The 17,226-nt window shown below is 30.0% G+C and overlaps 1 protein-coding gene and 1 non-coding gene across 2 annotated transcripts; both read right to left on the bottom strand.

Moving 5' to 3' along the window:
* Positions 1 to 923: 923 nt before the first annotated feature.
* On the bottom strand, positions 924 to 995 carry Trnap-agg. The gene has a single exon. It is a non-coding gene; the product is annotated as a tRNA-Pro (tRNA).
* A 7,900-nt stretch (positions 996 to 8,895) lies between these two features.
* On the bottom strand, positions 8,896 to 10,372 carry LOC108565955 (netrin-A-like; the record flags this gene model as incomplete). The annotated part of the gene is made up of 1 exon (XM_017925636.1): positions 8,896 to 10,372. A coding segment is annotated over exon 1 (1,189 nt), but the record flags the coding sequence as incomplete, so codon positions are not given.
* Between the last annotated feature and the right edge of the window lie 6,854 nt (positions 10,373 to 17,226).

Here is a 17,226-nt window from a genome sequence, read left to right as displayed (position 1 = left end):
TGAGGTACTCCAGATATAATTGAAATATTTAAGAACTTATCATTTAGGTTTTATAAATTAATATAAAATGTCAAAAGTCCACTAATTTTAAACAGGACAAACTATTTCATTATAACGTATTTATCAAATAATTAGATAAAATGTATTCATTTGGAATTTAAAAGACAGTATATACTATATAGAATCTAAGAAGTAATAATAATTTATTAAGAATGGACAACAGTAATTGATTTTCTCCTAATATCTCGAAGTAAATTCATTGTGCTATAATATAATACAATGTAAATGCGCAATTAAATAAGCATCAAATATTAAGTAATTAGTCGTCATACAATAACACAATGGCAACCGATTTCAGTTTGCAATTACTTATGATAGTATAGCATGCAATGATTATTAGAATTGTTGAGTTTACTGATCGTTAAATAATTGTACATAATAACAGTCCGTTAGATTGAAATAAAATTTTAAATTATTTAGATAAATAAATTAAATAGCTGCAATTGTTAAGTGTAAAGTCCATAACAATTGAATATACTCATGGACAGACAACTATAAGTCAATAACCTTTTGACTAAAAACTACACGCTACTTCCCAAGTAACTTGTCGAGTAACACGTATAATTCTGAAAGCACTTGCGCAAGTTGAATGATTCAAGTAAAATAAATTAAATATCACCTATACTACTTGATACTTGACATGTTACTTGGAATATATCAAACAGTCTCTTTGAGAAATTCCCAAATTTCTAGACCTTTGTTTATATCAATTGATCCTAGTACTTGGATTTCATACTACGTTATACTTGACACGTTACTTGTAATGTAACGCGTAGTAATATGTAACAAATACTTGTTTATTTCTTAAGTAAATAAAGATGTTACTGAATAAACATATATATATCTTGAACAAAAACATTTGTGGGCTCGGCCGGGATTTGAACCCGGGACCTCTCGCACCCTAAGCGAAAATCATACCCCTAGACCACCGAGCCAGTTGAAAAAAATGACCAATAAACAGAATACGACTTCCTTGACAGAGATCATATGCAAATGTTGGCTCTCAGCCAACACAAAAATGCGGTGGAACGTTTTACATCTTTTTTTGGTATAAAACAAAATTAAAGAGCTTTCGGTCTCGTTTCACATGTCATTAAACGGCGCACTTTACCGCATCCATTACGTTCCTCACGAAGACTTTTATTGTCGGCAAAATCATCGTAAAATAAATATTATTGAAATTACTCCTTACTTTTAATTGAACTAAATTAAAAACGTATCACATAGAAATCACGCTGTGATCCTACATAATTGATCAATAAATTCCGTTTCATTCACATCCGTTTAATACCAATTAAAATACATTTTTTGCAATCGGTTTTTCTTTTCTTATTTCTTAAATATTTATTTTGCTTCGATAATTGAGCAATTTTCCGTTCCTCCGCTTTTGTGAAATTACCTCAAGACCTAAAATTATAAAATTATATTCTGACAATGTAAAAAAAAATGTAAATAAAGGCATGATCGTAATGCAAACAAATAGGATCCTCGAAGACGTCGATGATTCAACTATACTTCGGGCTATAAGATAACATTTCAGACTTTTACTCGTTTTTTCTTCTTTTTTCAAGTAATTATTGCTATTATCCTTACGGCCAACGCTCGTGCTCTTTGTAATCTTCGTATTATGATTACGCAACTTGTTTATTGTATCTACCATGACACAAAGTTTAATATTTGTTCATTTTATATTAGTCTTTAACATATAGTTAAGAAATTTATCATTTTATCAAATTAGCTTGAGTAGTATCCGTATTGATTACGAGATTTTCTTTCCCATTGAACATGTCCTTCAGCATTATATGTATGATATCATGATTAGTTACTCTAATCATGCTTCCACACTACACATTCATAATAAATGTCTGTCAAGTGTACTTAAGCAGTAATAATTAATAAATTATATAACTATAAGAAAAACAATTGAATCCCTATTTCTATTAGGCACGAACATTGAAACGTGAAATTTACCACTTAATAAACTTTAATCAAAGAACAAAAATATTAATTCTGTTTATAAAAAAGTCTTTAATTTCTATTATCGATCAGTCTTTTTATAATATAAAATATAACAGTTTTTTTAGATATTTTTTCTGGTACATATAAATCTAAAATCGCTGTAATAAAATGTTTAGAGTCCATAAAAACAAGTTATAACTTTAAACTTATGGCATGTCTCTTAAGCTCTAATGATCTATTAATCATTAATTGACTCCAAAGTTTTATTTAAGTTTTTTGTATCGTAAATCAAATTTAAAAGCGGATTCCGATCATCTTTTGCTGCCTTCGTTCATATTTTATAAAAACAGAAATCAAATTATATTTCACACAGATTTGATATTTCAATAAGTTACTAAATCTAAAATGAGTTCTCAAACCATATACGTTTTTAATTACGAAAGACAATGTTGGAAGCATCATTCCAAAATGGTTCTAGTCAATCATCCGCATAGCACGAATAAAAAAAGTATGTTAAAATACTGAGGGATAACATGTCGAAACGTTTGCCGCTTGTCAATATTTAAATTGAGATTTGTTGAACCAATAAAATATGTTGAATTGAGTTTTCTCCATTGTCAGAGTGCATTATTGGAACCCGAAATTGGACGTCGCGCTCCATCATGAAACCGTTTTTGGTTCATCACCCGATTTTTCAATTAAAAAAATCAACAACAACACGAAACGCTCGCCGTGTTCGGTTTTTTAATTGATGTTGAATTTAGTTTTGAATTTCGGTTGCAAAATGCTTGCGTTGGTTTGTTATTAAACGCATCAACTATAATCTCATCTCGTACATCTACTCAACAGATCTAATCTCCGATGCTCTTCGTTTTTCTTCCACCTTTAACGAGCGCTAGTTTCGTAAGAACGATCCTCGGGTTTGACCCACTCGCCTTGAAATTATTAAGTAAATACCGAGGGAAAATCGGATTTTAATTGATTTATGACACATCCTTTTTCTGGATAAAAATCCACCTCGTTAAATTATAAAGAGACGATTTTGATTTATCCAAACCAGATTTTTTAATACAACACCGCCTATTTCTTAGTAAATATTTCACATTAAGCTACATCCACACTATACGTGACATAAGACATAAAATTATAACGTACCAGCAGTCAATTTCTATACCATGATAACCAATATTAGTTACTATTCCTGACAATACTTTTACAACTTATTATTGTACGAAATATGCATTAAATTGCCACCAAAACCCGAATATTTTACGTCTTTAATCTCAAATCATACTTATATAAAGTTCCAAAAATATTTTCTAATTTTTTTCAATTATATTTACTGAAAATACACAATTTTTCCGTAATAAATATTATTATTTATATTAAAAAAAAATAGAACTAAATAAGATTATAAATGTTTGGCCAATAAATTATTATTATTATTAAGATTATAGACAAAAAGAGAGAATAAATTTGAGTTATTTCTAGTTGTATTTATTTAATGCAATTAAATATTCTTGAAATTTCGTAAGATCAGTGTGTTTTTTTTTTTCTTAGAACCAAAATTATTAACTTTTTTAAAATGTAACATATTTTATGTTAGTTGCTATACTTGTTTAACTACATTTGTTTCTTTTTGTAATAGCTAAAACAAAAAATAAATGCAGTAGGATCAGTGCATTTGGAAAATTACTTCTTAGAAAGAATTAATACAAAAATATTAACAAGTTTCTGAAAATATAATATTATACAAAATTATATATTTTTATAAAGTATAAAACATTATATAAATAACTATTAAATTGATGCTGTATTTGTTAAAGCTTCTTACACGTTCGTGTCTTGGAAATTGCTTCTCGGAAGGTAAAGTGAGAATGAAATAAGAGCGGTCGGGTGTTAAATTTAATTATCTTCCTGTGGTCCGAACTCGTCCAGCTTTATGACGCCTTTAGTGTTAACACCGTCCTTTATCAATAACGAAATTTATTGTGATTCGTTTCAATTACGTGATATACCATTCCACGTGTAATCATATGGTTTTAATGGAGGTGTACAATAAAAACAAGAAGAAGGAAGGAACAGATCGGTGGGCGTGAATTTCTCGAACTGTTTCCATCTCAGTTGTTAAGTTTCTTTTCGGTGCAATAGTAATAAGGCGTCGGAATAAGCGGCGGCAATATTAAGTATCATCTTTATTTTCTGGGAAAGTCATCGCGTGTCGAAGAGACCGAGGAGGCTCAAGGTTACGTGTAGAGGTGTAATTGTAAATAAAATGTAACAATCATTACTATATTTATTTCAGCTCGTGTAATTTTTTGGGACGTTTCGTGAAGTCGCGCGGCGCCTCTCTTCAACGAGGGCCCACTTAAAGAATCCCTCCTTCATTCCGATGTGAGAAGAGCCCGTCTCCCTCGATTCTGTCCGCACATCCAGTACCATAAATATTATTATTTATATTAAAAATTGTCTCCTCGTTTTTCCCACAAAACTGATGCGATGACGTATTTTATGGAATCACACGTTAACACCTTCTGATAGGGCCCCAAGGGAATATTTATGTAATGCACGTTTTTAAAGGCGTTTGTTGTTTCTACCACTTGCCGCAATTAAAAAAGAACTTTATTAGGCGTCCGCTTGAAAGCTTTATAATTTCCATTTAATAAGACCACAGGATCTTTATTTAGTTCCTTTTTTTTGTATTCTCAGTGTTTCTGTAACATGTAACTCCAGCCACGACAGAATCATGTACATAATGAACGGAAACAAAAAATATGTTTGTATAATAACACGATTTTTCTTTTACACCTCGGTAACGAGAAATTAATGACACCATGTGTTTTACTCCTCTGAGTTTCAGACAAACTTTTTTCTTGTTAACATTATTTTTGGTACTCAAATTAATTCTGGATGGATTTACAATATTATACTTATCAGCGGCATTATTTTTTAAAATAAATTGAAAATATACGACAGAAAGACCAATAGTCACATTTTTTTTGTTTATTTTGTATTTTCGTTGTATTTTTTATTAGTTAGGAAATTATCGATTTATTTTGAAAACAGTAAAAATATATTATTTAATTGTTGTATAAGTTTCAACTACATCACAAAGTAACTACATAAATTGTGATATTGAGGAAACAACTCATTAATGCGTATTCACTACGCAATTATTGTACTTGTAGTAAGTACTTGGAAAGTATTGGTCAATGAGTAGCCGGCTTTAGATTGATATAATGATGACTATGTAAAAAGGTCAGTAAACTTAATACATGAGTATAATTGATATAATGATGACTATGTGAAAAGGTCAGTGAATTTAATACATGACAACGGGTGATAAATTATCATTATTAATTGCAAAACATCAATATTAAAATTAACTAATCAAACCGTATACTCGGGACAAGTAGAAACATATTTTTTTAAAAGGAAATAATTATTAAATTAACAAACCTTAGAAATAACAGAAATTTAATGATAAAAATATCTTAACAAATATGATGATTTCGATGATTGTAACACAATTGACAGTTATTAAAAAGTGCACCAACTTAAATAAAAGTAACTAAATTTAGTTATTTTGTTAGGGTAATACATAAATGTCCCATATATGCACAGTTATGCAACGTAATAAAATCAATTTAATCCAATTGAAAAGTCAAAATCTTAATAAAATTATCTCTGCTTCGAGACAAAATGCATCTTCTATAAAGAAAACGTCCATTTCTAACTAATTATCCACTTTATCACCGAAACTAAATAATCTATAATCAGAAATTCGATGATAGAAATATCTTACCAAATATGATGATTTCGATGATTGTCACACAATTGACAGTGTAACCAACTTATTTTGTCCCATATCACGCACAGTTATGCAACGCAATAAATTCAATTTAATAAAATTGAAAAGTCAAAATCTTAATAAAATTATCTTTGCGTTGAGACAAAACGCATCTTCTTAGATAAAAGAAACTAAGTAATTATCCACTTTATCACCGAAACAAAATAATCGATAGTCAATACTATAATATTTTTATCTAATCTTCAGTGTTAATTATCTTAGTTAATTAGTCAGGCCAGTAATAGAAAAAAAAGAATAAATTGATGTGATCGAATTTGCGTTTTCGTGTAAATCAGCTTAATCCGAAACGCGCAAGAAGCCAAACGCGCGGGGATTATCCCAGAACTAATTTCTTAAATGGAATTGCGAAAAAAAGTGCACTAATTAATGCTGGGCGTTAAAGCCGAGACTGGATTTTCAACTATAATCCACCGTTAAAATAAATACCGTAAATTACAAACGTAAATTAGTTTTTCTTTTAACTAGTTCAATTATCTTTTACGGTTTTTATGCAAGTACTTTAAAAGCCAAATCCTGTATAATATCATTACATTATCGTTTATTATATAATTAATATAATTAATGCCCAAATGTATTGAAGCTAATACAGTTTTTTTTTTCAATAAATTATACTTTTTATAAGGTTTCTTTAATAGATTATTTGATAACCTATGAATACTAGTTATTTAAAATTCGTATAATTACATAACTTCAATTGATAGTTAAACATCATAATGATTACAGCAGAGGGCGTCTTTGATTAGTGCGGATTCACTTTGGAAATTTCAAAACAAAAACATAAATTTAAATTGTAACTTGTTTATTTTTATGCGGTTTTAAAGTCCTCGATTAGTCCGGTTTTAAACTGTGTGGGAAATTGAATATAAGTGAATACAAATTAAATTTATTTCTGTTTTTTTATTGTTCAATTAATTAGGATTTGATTAACATGTCTTTGAGTATCGTATATTTTATGCGATGGTCATTAATTATGAGATTAAAAAAGTCGTCTGGAAAATTTGAAATTGGCGCGATTAAAATTGCACGGCGAATTCCATCCCGCCGGGATATTTCGCGCTGCTGCAATCTCGGGCATTCGGCCAAGAAGATTTGATATGGAAAAATGTGTCAAGAGATATTTCTAATTAAAGCACCGTTTTTGTCTCTAAATAGCTTACAAAAGAGTAATTCCGAACAAACAGCAATATTTAACAATAGACTTTTTCAAAAAGATTTTTTTTTCTTATAAGGAAACAGATTTTAAACTACTTTTCCTTAAAGTTATGTTTTCCGTTTCAATTGCATATTCTTCGGAATGGAACATATTGTGTTCATTCAATGATTCGCAAACTTATTGAAGAAACCCAAGACAGGTATACAAAAAGAAAATTAAACAAAAATTCTTGTAAGAAACCTAAATATTGAAGTTAATAAGAAACAAAATAAAATAAATTATTTTTTTATTATTATTGCTCTTTGGTCCAAATTAGAATTTTTTTTTTGTAAATAATTAATTATAATATGAAATTGTATTTCAGTATTTTCAACTTATATAATTTATACTGAATTTTGAAATATTTTATAATTTTTTTTATGAAATCTGTATATCTTGAAACGAGTTACTTATATCTATAATAAATCAGTGGAAATAAAAATAAAGTAAAACAAATCTGCACATTCCTAAAAACCGTATATTATACGCATTTTCTAGTTAAAACATATTTTAATCTCAAAATACCTTATCTGATTTGGTAATTATAAAATTGAGCAACTTTTAATGAATGTTCTAAATACTAGTTTATTTATACAATATAGTTTTAAAAAATCCTCTTTAACGAATTAATTCGTTACATACAATAGGAACTAAGTAAATCCAAAATTTTGATGTAACAATTGATATAACATGTGAAGAAGATTTTTGTTTTTTTATTTTAAATTTTGAAAATATTTTAAGAAAATTAACAAATCTGTCGTATTTTTATTAATATGTTAACAACAAAGTACTACTATCATAAATAAGTAAATTTTTAAGAAAAGTTACAGTTATTTGTCTTTTTATTGGACGATTTGAAAAAAATACAATCATATTATATAGTAATATAAATTCTGAATATATTTATATTGAATATATGTGTACATCGTGATGGTACAAATAGGATATGTCGACGTTGCAAGAAAAGGTATTTTAATTAAATTGAATATATACATTAGTGTCTCGCCAATGTCCATTTATCTAGCATGATTATCTTTGAATGCAGCAATACGTAAATTAAAGAGAAGTACTTCGTTTTCTTTATTTTATTTTTGTTCATTATATGTATATTAATCAACAAATCTTTTTTTTATTTCAGAAGATTTAACGGGGTGAATGAAACCTAGAATATATACAAATTATATGAGAAAAAAAATATATTAATTATCATAATAAAAGCGTAATTACTATGGAAAGGTTTAAATTTTATTTTGTGATTTACTGCAAATTCTTCCAATGAGATATTTAATAATACGTAAATTGAAGTATCCAATATTTTTTATCTTAATACGCAATTTATTCATTTAAGTAATTCATGAATTAAGAGATTTCATAATTTTTGTTACAATAAACATAGTAATTTTGCTTTCTAAAATATTTATTTCTTTAAACATTGTTATTAATTGTACTTTTTCGAATGAGAATTTATTTAGATTTTTCATCTTTTTGAATCGCAAATACTTCCAACGCGATATTTATTAATACGAAAATTATAGTTATTTATTATTTTTCTTTTTTTTTAATTGTAAATCAATTTATATGATATTTATACGGTGCTTTGGAAGCCAAATGCAGTCGTTTATTATTTGCAATAACAAATGTCCTGCGGTATTTAAATCTAATTATTAATGATATAAATGAGAATATTGCATAAATTATTTTAATAATTTATAGACATGGAATATAAATAATGGTGATAGCATTCATTAATACTCAATCATATGTGATTGTGATTTGTCATTTTATTTCTTTTAACGTTATTTTGAGAACTTACCTTTGCATTCGTTGGCATCTTTAGCGGTGGCCCTTCCCCATGGTCTGTCAAAATGAAAGGGTTTGCATCTTTCGCAATCGCGCCCGGCGGTATTGTGCTTGCACTCGCAGGCAAGTTGACCATCGCGCCCGAGAACGCACTGACTTGCATGTCCATTGCATTTGCATCGCCCGCCGACGGCGAAGTCCGCGACAGCATACTGATGGGTGACGGGACGGTAGCCACCCATCAACCCATTGCTACCCATCTCGACGGCCGCCGCTGCCGCCACCGGCTGCTTCTTCTCCTCCACGTCCAAAGCCTGCATCTCATTCACCAGCTGAACCGAAGGTCCTTTAGTTTGATTATCTTCCTCCAGTTGTTTGTTGTAATGATTCTCGTCGACGAGAATGTCCAGGTTATCGGATAAATCTTCGGTGGGCATATGTAGGCGATTAAAAACGACTTTGATATCGGTTGCGGTAACCCAGTCTTGGAGAATCGGCGAATTATCAAAGTCGTGGCTGCTAGGTCTACCCTCCAGAGTGCTGAAGGCGATCCTGGAGACGTGCCCCAAGCTCAGACCGTCGCCTCCGGTGTACCGGTGGGCGTCCGTGCACCTAGCCTCCTGCTCATTAGTTTTTGTTATGGTTGCCCGATTAGGTCTTCCGTAGACCCTGCGGCACTGACTAGAATAAAACTGGAAGGGTTGCCACGTCTTTCCGTAGTCCATGCTCTTGAAGATGGCTATGGAATCCGGCTTGGGGGTGTGAGGGCAGAACTGCAGACTCACGTAGGTCAACTCGTACTTCTTGCCCAAGCTAAGAACCAGGGTAACGTTATCGGGAGGCGCGTTGATGGAAGTAGCGGCTGCCAGAGGCTCGGACCTCCAGCAGGTAACATTATTGGGGTTGTTCAAATCGGTAAGATGCGAGGATGGGAATCGGTAACGCGGCTGGCGGTCGTCGCATAGGTGACACGCTGGGTTCGAACCCGAATCAGGTGCTTCGCAGTAATGAGCTGCCCCATGTTGGCCGCACGTCGAAGATGCCTTCACCGGCACCCCGAAGGCCGCGTTCACGAAGTCCGGGATGCAGCGACGGGGACGATCCTCGTCGTAGCACGGATCCGATTGCTGAGACGCGTACATAAAGTTATCGGCCCAAACACCGCAAAAACAAAAAACCGACAGGTAAAGGACGAGCAACATGTTCTTCACCACTGCGAACGCCTCTATGTCTTTGATTTAAACTTTACGGCAGTTGCCGTTCTTGCTGTTGTTATCGTGCTGATTCTCTTCTCGGAGTTGATCTTCTGCTGGGTCTGAAGGAAGGCTCTCCTCAAAACTTCATATTCACACTGTGTATAGTTTCGGGATCTCGATAGAGTCGCGTGGAGGCTGCGGACGTTTTGGCTGTTGCGGAGCTCTCGGCGGACGCAGTTTGACTGGCGGTCTGGTGTCTGGTCGGGTCGAGTCGCACCGCCCTGCTCAAAAAGGGCGCACCGTCAGCACCGCTAGCACCGCCATCCATCCAACCATCCCATCCATCCATCCAGCATCCTCGGCTCGGCTCTCTTTCGCACCACAACACAACGCACAATCCCCGCATCTCGCGATACGTCCTCAAGAACACTCCACAAGAACTCTGGATCGCTTCCTAATTGATGATTAACTCAATTATGGCAAATTACCGACTTGTCCTTCCCCGTCTGATACTGATACCAATACCACCTCCGATAACTAATGGCCTTCTCCTCCTCCTTCTTCTTCTACCGAGACACAGCCTCATCATCCACTTTCCGCGCGCTAAACTAATTGATAAATAAATCCGACCCATCAAACTGGAAAATTACAATTTTCTCAACTCACTAACATTAATTAAAGCAGTCACTACAACTGCACTTCCTTTACTACAATAAAATTACATACATCAATATTAATATGATAATGTAAAAAGTTGCATAATTCAATCTACGTCAATATTAATATAAAAATAAATGTCACAAAACATATTCTTGACGTATGATGTATTTACAGATAATTAAATCAGTCATTCTTCTACTTATTTAGTGAATTCCATGTATTTATAACTTGCCCAACATTAATTACTATTATCACTACAACTGCACTCCCTACAATTATTACTAATATCAAAATAAGGTTTCATTCGATATTAAATACAACTCAATCATCTTCAATATTTCTAAATAAAATAAATATTAAAAAACTACAAATATGGTTATTAAGTATTTACATGAAATCAATTATCCTTGTTCTAAAAACATTTATATTTTCTATATAAGTAATAACTTGTCATTTGTCAATATTATTACAATAATTAAAAAAATCACAAAATTTAATCCGTACCAAAAACATTTTTTTTTACTTTGGTGAAAGTAGTATTTTTAATGAAGATTCAAGAAATACAATTTAATAGTATAAAAATAGTATTTTATAGGTGATAATATTTTCTGTGCACTTTCACAATCAATTTGATTAATAATACCTTAATATCTATTTGCAATATTTCTTGCGTGAGTTCATTTCTGTAACATGAAATTCAATCATTATCTTCTAATTAACAAATTTCAAAACAAAAAGTTTTCCTATCTTACATATTATAATTAGATATTTCAGTAATTACTTTACTTGCAAATAAACTTTTTGTTTCAAAATTAATTTTATATTAACCATAGTTTCAAAAAAATAAACTTTCAATATCATTTGGATCAAAAGAATTGTCAATTAATTTTTTACAATATATTTCAATTTTCTTTTTCTCATTGCTATAGGGGTAATTAATGAATACAGCATGTCACAAAAATCACATTCAATTATAATCTTCATTTCTCTGAAGCGAATGCAGGAAAAGAAGATTAAAATACTTTAAACATAATGACTAACAAAAAAAAACTTAGGCTGTTGACCTAAGCTTTTTTATATATTTTTTCAGTTTATATACTAGAAACAAAATAGTATTTAATATTATCTACGTTTAAGTAACTTAAATACTACGCATCGTCATTGTTTGTGCTCAATGTTGCAATTAATTAATAAATATTATATTAATTAACAGTTCCTTGAAAAGCGACTGAGCAATTCATTCTTCTACAATATTTATTGAGACGCTTCTTGATAAATTCTATTTTTATATGCCACAATTTATCCACATAGTGCACAAAACAAATACTGAGTCAGTTAGTGATACGACATGTGTATTTAGAAAGAAATAATAAAAATAAAATCAACATTGAAAGTTCTATAAACTTTTATATATAATTTAATATAATAATTACTAATATTTATTTCAATCATAACTACATTAAAATTCACAAAAAAAAACCTGTATTAATTGAAAACATTAACACATTTTTAATAGTTTGAAAAAGTCCAATAACCAGACTATTACTCGTTGACAAATTCTAAATAATTTTAAGAACCTATTGTTTTAATACATTTTTACTCTGTTATAGCATGATAAACCTCACAAAATAAATGAGCTAAATTAAAATTAATTCTACAAAATTAGTACACAAGTCACTTATTGATCGGTTTATTTTTGTATGTATTTAGTTCCTCAATTAGTCCGATTTTAAACAGTCCGGGATATTGTCGGAACCGTACTATACGAGTATTTCAATTCCACTATAAAATTAAGAAAGAAGTATTCAATGTCTTTGATTAGTAAAGAAATATAAATGCAAATTATGAAACAAATTCAATATTATTGATATTATAAAATAAAATCCTTCATAAATTCGTTAATAATTATTTTGTGAAGAATCAAACGTTTCTTCTTCCTTCCACTTTACCCGAAAAAAAACTTAAAGGAACAATGTACATTATTTGATAGTTAACACGTTTGGAATGCGTTCACTTGAGATATAAGAATGAGCTGTCCGACGCTGAGCTGTGAAAGGGCAGAGATATGCAAATGCTAGGATTCGTGTCATCGCATATTTTAGCATACGCTTTGAGATTACCACAATTCCAAAAATCAAAGAGCTTGTAAATTCTTCTGTTGTGCACTTTAATCTGATCATATAGCATTCACGCTTATTAGGAGAATCTCGGAATCTTATTATATATATAAATGTTGAATTCAAGAGGAGCAGACAAATCTCTTTGCCAGTTCCTACCCATTCAAGGTAAAGTCATAAAACTCTCGGAAACCTTTGATTCTAAAAGTTCCCGCTTGATTCACAATAAAAAGAACATATTGGTAATATCAATGTTTCAATTGTTTTTATTTAATTTTAAATTATTCGTTTAAATATTATTAATCAAATGTAAAAGTTTCTACAGTTAATAAATAAATGATTACATAATCTTAATACAAACAATTTTCAATAATAACTAAAATTTTCTTGTATACATACAAAATTGCAAGTATGTTATAGACTTCAAGTCAATTCTTATTAATCTAATGAAAATGTTACTAAAACTAATAAGTTATTAGTTTTAGTAAAAATAAAGTATATTTTTTTGATAGATTGAAATTATTACGTTTTGTTTTATATTGGATACGTTCTTCAGTTCAAATACGATCGCATTCTTGGAAATTTTAGAATGCAACGTCTCTACCGTGATAAAAGATAAAGAACATCCAACAGAATAATGTCATTGTATTAATTCATTTCCAGCTGAAATTGTTTTCATTGTGAAATCATTCATACGCTCTTTCTGTTTTATTATTTTATCTTCGCGTTACCCGTTTTATATTTCTGTTTTGTTTTACCTTTATGCATTTCCATTGTTTCCCAAAGCGAATATAAGCTGGTTCTTTATATGGAGCAAAATGTATACCAATAAATACATAGTATGATCATATAAGCCAAATTTTATTAAACTTTTATAAATTATTGAAAATGAAGAAATTTATTTTATAAAATCTTTTGTAGTGAGGAAATTTGCAAAATGATATACATCAGATAAAATTTGTAATTTAAGTATAAAGTACAGGTATTTTCTACTGAATTTCAAACATAATTTTAAGTATTTAAAGAAGATGACTACAATAACAAAAAAAAACTGAAAGATAGGGTATAAGTTCTAAAGGTTTCGTTTGTACTGTGTATCTCAGTATTTCAATTTTTCTTTCATAAGAAGCCTGTTTGTACTATTGAGCAAATATTTTATATTTGCTCGTGCTCATGCGCCCGATATAGATTAAAAATAACACACGAAACTGATATTTAAGATACATCGAATCTGGATTTTCTTTTTTTTTATATAATTCTTTCTTCCTCCGTCCTCCCCTCGATTATTCTTGGTAAATACACGCACACAAACCCACCGGGCTTTCATAAATTCTTGTTTTATCATCACAAATGTACACAAAACATTTGATAACGCTCAAGAGCAAACCTTAATTTTGTTATACGATCCACAAATATTTAAGCGCCTGACGTATCATTGAAATCACCGAAATATAACATCGTTTATACATTTATTTTATGCTTGCACCATTTCATTAGTTTTCTACAAAAAATAATTTTAAATATTTTATATTAACGCTAATAACGTGAAAGTCGTCTGTTTTATATAAATAATAATAATAAATATTATTAACATGTTTTTTTTACAATAAAACTAATAAATCAATATGAAAAATGAATGAAATTGATTTTTATAAATAGCATCAATAATTACATTTTGGATACAACAAATCACATTATTTTCTAATACTTTTATATCAAGTTTGATATTGATTAATTTATATTATTTTATACATTTGTATAATTATTATAATAATTTTTCAAAATAAAAAAAAAGTATTTTTTTTTTGCAAAAATATTACAAAATAGCTAATGTATAAAGTAAAACAAAAAGAGAAACTCATAAATACACTATCTTTTAAATTGTATTATGATTTTGTTAATATTTTGCAAAAAAAAACTTTAAAATTTGCTTAATTGTAATGTATTGTTAAAAATTATCTTTTAGAGTACAGGAAACATGAATGACGTCTTGTCTAATATGAAGATTAGCTTATTATTAAGTAGCTTGTATTTGTTTGTGTGTGATTGTAGTCTCTAAAGAACGAATCAGTATATTCTTCAAATTATTAAATTTAACGTTAATGAACAGGTAAATTTATAGAAATTTAATTTTAAAAAAATCAACCAAAACTATATAAATAATTATAGACAAATAAGTGTACAGTGGAACCCGTGTTCCATTTTCCTAGTCATTTTTCTTACAATTTATTTTGCTCGTTAAGCAAATTGCTCGTTATACGAGGTGCTCGTTAAGCGAGGTTCCATTGTATTACATTAGTTTATATGGGGAAAATTGTTTCACTATACGAGTAAAAATTTTGAAACGGATTAAACTCGATAAGCGGGGTTCCACAGTATTGTAATTTTTAAATGACGTAACAGAATACAATTGTTATTTACATTCTTAATATTTTCGATGTGACTAACATTAATAACTATTATTAATAAAATCTTTAACTGAAGTCATGTTATTAAATATTTTATGCGCTCCGAACGGTTGACTTTCTAACGGAGACATTGTTTCTTGATCGTGATATTAAAATGTAAATATAAATGCATTAAAAAAAGTAATGTAAGTTTACTATATTTATTTGGATTATTGTTTAGAGTACAACAAAAGCACTTCAAATACGTCGTTATGTAACAAAATGTTGTGTTTAGGAAATTGTGTTCACGGTTAAATGTAAATAGACGGTGAAGGTGTATGTTGACACAAATCGTTATATGTAAACGCCTTGTTTCGGCTATGATTGACATGACAATTACATTATTTTCAGGCGCAAACTATTTATGGTAATTTTCTATTAACCACGATGCATTTGCATGAATCGCTTCGCAAATAGCTTCCGATTAATTAATATTAACAGAAACGTCAGTCATTGTTATTCAATAAAAATATTGTATATTGAGCGTGATCATTTAACGAACATAATCCGTTCAAAAACGATGTTTGTTACCAGAATTGTACGTTAACGAATTAGGATATTAATGTCAAACGGTCGATAAAGTGTCCATAATCCGAACATGTGTTGCTTGACCAAACATTAAAATCTTTGGCGAAAAACTTTGTTGTCCGATATTATCTCAGTTCGAACTGTTCCTTAACCCAGGGTTACCAAAACTGTACTACAGGACTGCCACGAAAATTGAAGAAAACCTTCTATTAACATAGATACACCATTTCAAAAATATATTTATAGTAGATCGAATGGTAATAAGAGTATAAGGGTTTTATTTACAAATTGCGTAACTACGAATATAAATGACATAAAGTAAAAAGTTTTGAGCGTTAGATGGCTTTAGTGAGCCATATCTCACAATGTATACGTTGCATCTTGTTCACATTCTATACTGTGACTTAAAGGCGACATAACGCATAAGTTCTTTGACAGTTTTGTGATTAGTGAATCCAGTTGTCTATGAAAGCGTTCCAAAATGCATATGAAAAAAAGAGAAAATTCAATACGTTCTTCAGTACCACTACGACCAAGAGGAAAAGCGGAGCAGGCGGCCAAAGTATTTTGTGTTGTTTATGGACCCAATATAGTATCAAATGCAATAGCAAAGCGTTGGTTCCAACGCTTCTGTTCTGGTAATATGGACGTCGAGGATGAAACACGTTCTGGTAGGACAATCATCAAAAATGTTGATAAAATCATGGAAATTGTCGAGTCGGGCCAGCATTTGAGCACTTATTCCATTTCCCCAGAAACTGAAGATTAGCCAGAAAACCGTATTTCCATAAGGCTGGTCTCAAGAAGCTCGATGTATGGGACAAAACGCTCAGAACTTTTTACTTCACCCAATATGATTGAAATTTGATTTTCATAAATAACAATACCTGTCAATAAAAAAAACATTTTCATGAATTTATAATTTGATTTATCTTGTTAGCTGACAAATCATTATTACGGTATATATGATTTTAATAAAAATAAAAAATTAATCGTGAAATCATTTATTCACTTCTATAAAACAATAATTTAATCAATATCTGAAATATTCAAGTTGGATGTTTCTTTGAAAATAAATTGCTCTACAGAAATATAATAATTTGTTTGCAAGTAACTTATCATGTTTAATAAGATAAAATTTGAATAGTATTAACCTAAAAGTGTTTTTACATTATATTATCAGTTACATATAATTACAACTTCAGTACGCAATGGGTTAAAGTCATTATAGGAGACATTGATTTATTTACATTGATCTACAACTTTCTATTTATTTATGCTAATGTTTTGCTTATTCGATTACCAATACAATTATTTGTTTATGTTGTTGATTTATATTACTTCTAATTTATATGAAAACAATAAAAACCAGACAATATAAGTAATAGTCAAATGC

This window comes from Nicrophorus vespilloides, unplaced genomic scaffold (assembly GCF_001412225.1).
Source record: "Nicrophorus vespilloides isolate i.1.1-1 unplaced genomic scaffold, Nicve_v1.0, whole genome shotgun sequence".
Lineage (NCBI taxonomy): Eukaryota > Metazoa > Arthropoda > Insecta > Coleoptera > Silphidae > Nicrophorus > Nicrophorus vespilloides.
Note: the sequence above shows the minus strand (reverse complement) of the source record. Positions and strands in the feature narration are given on the sequence as shown.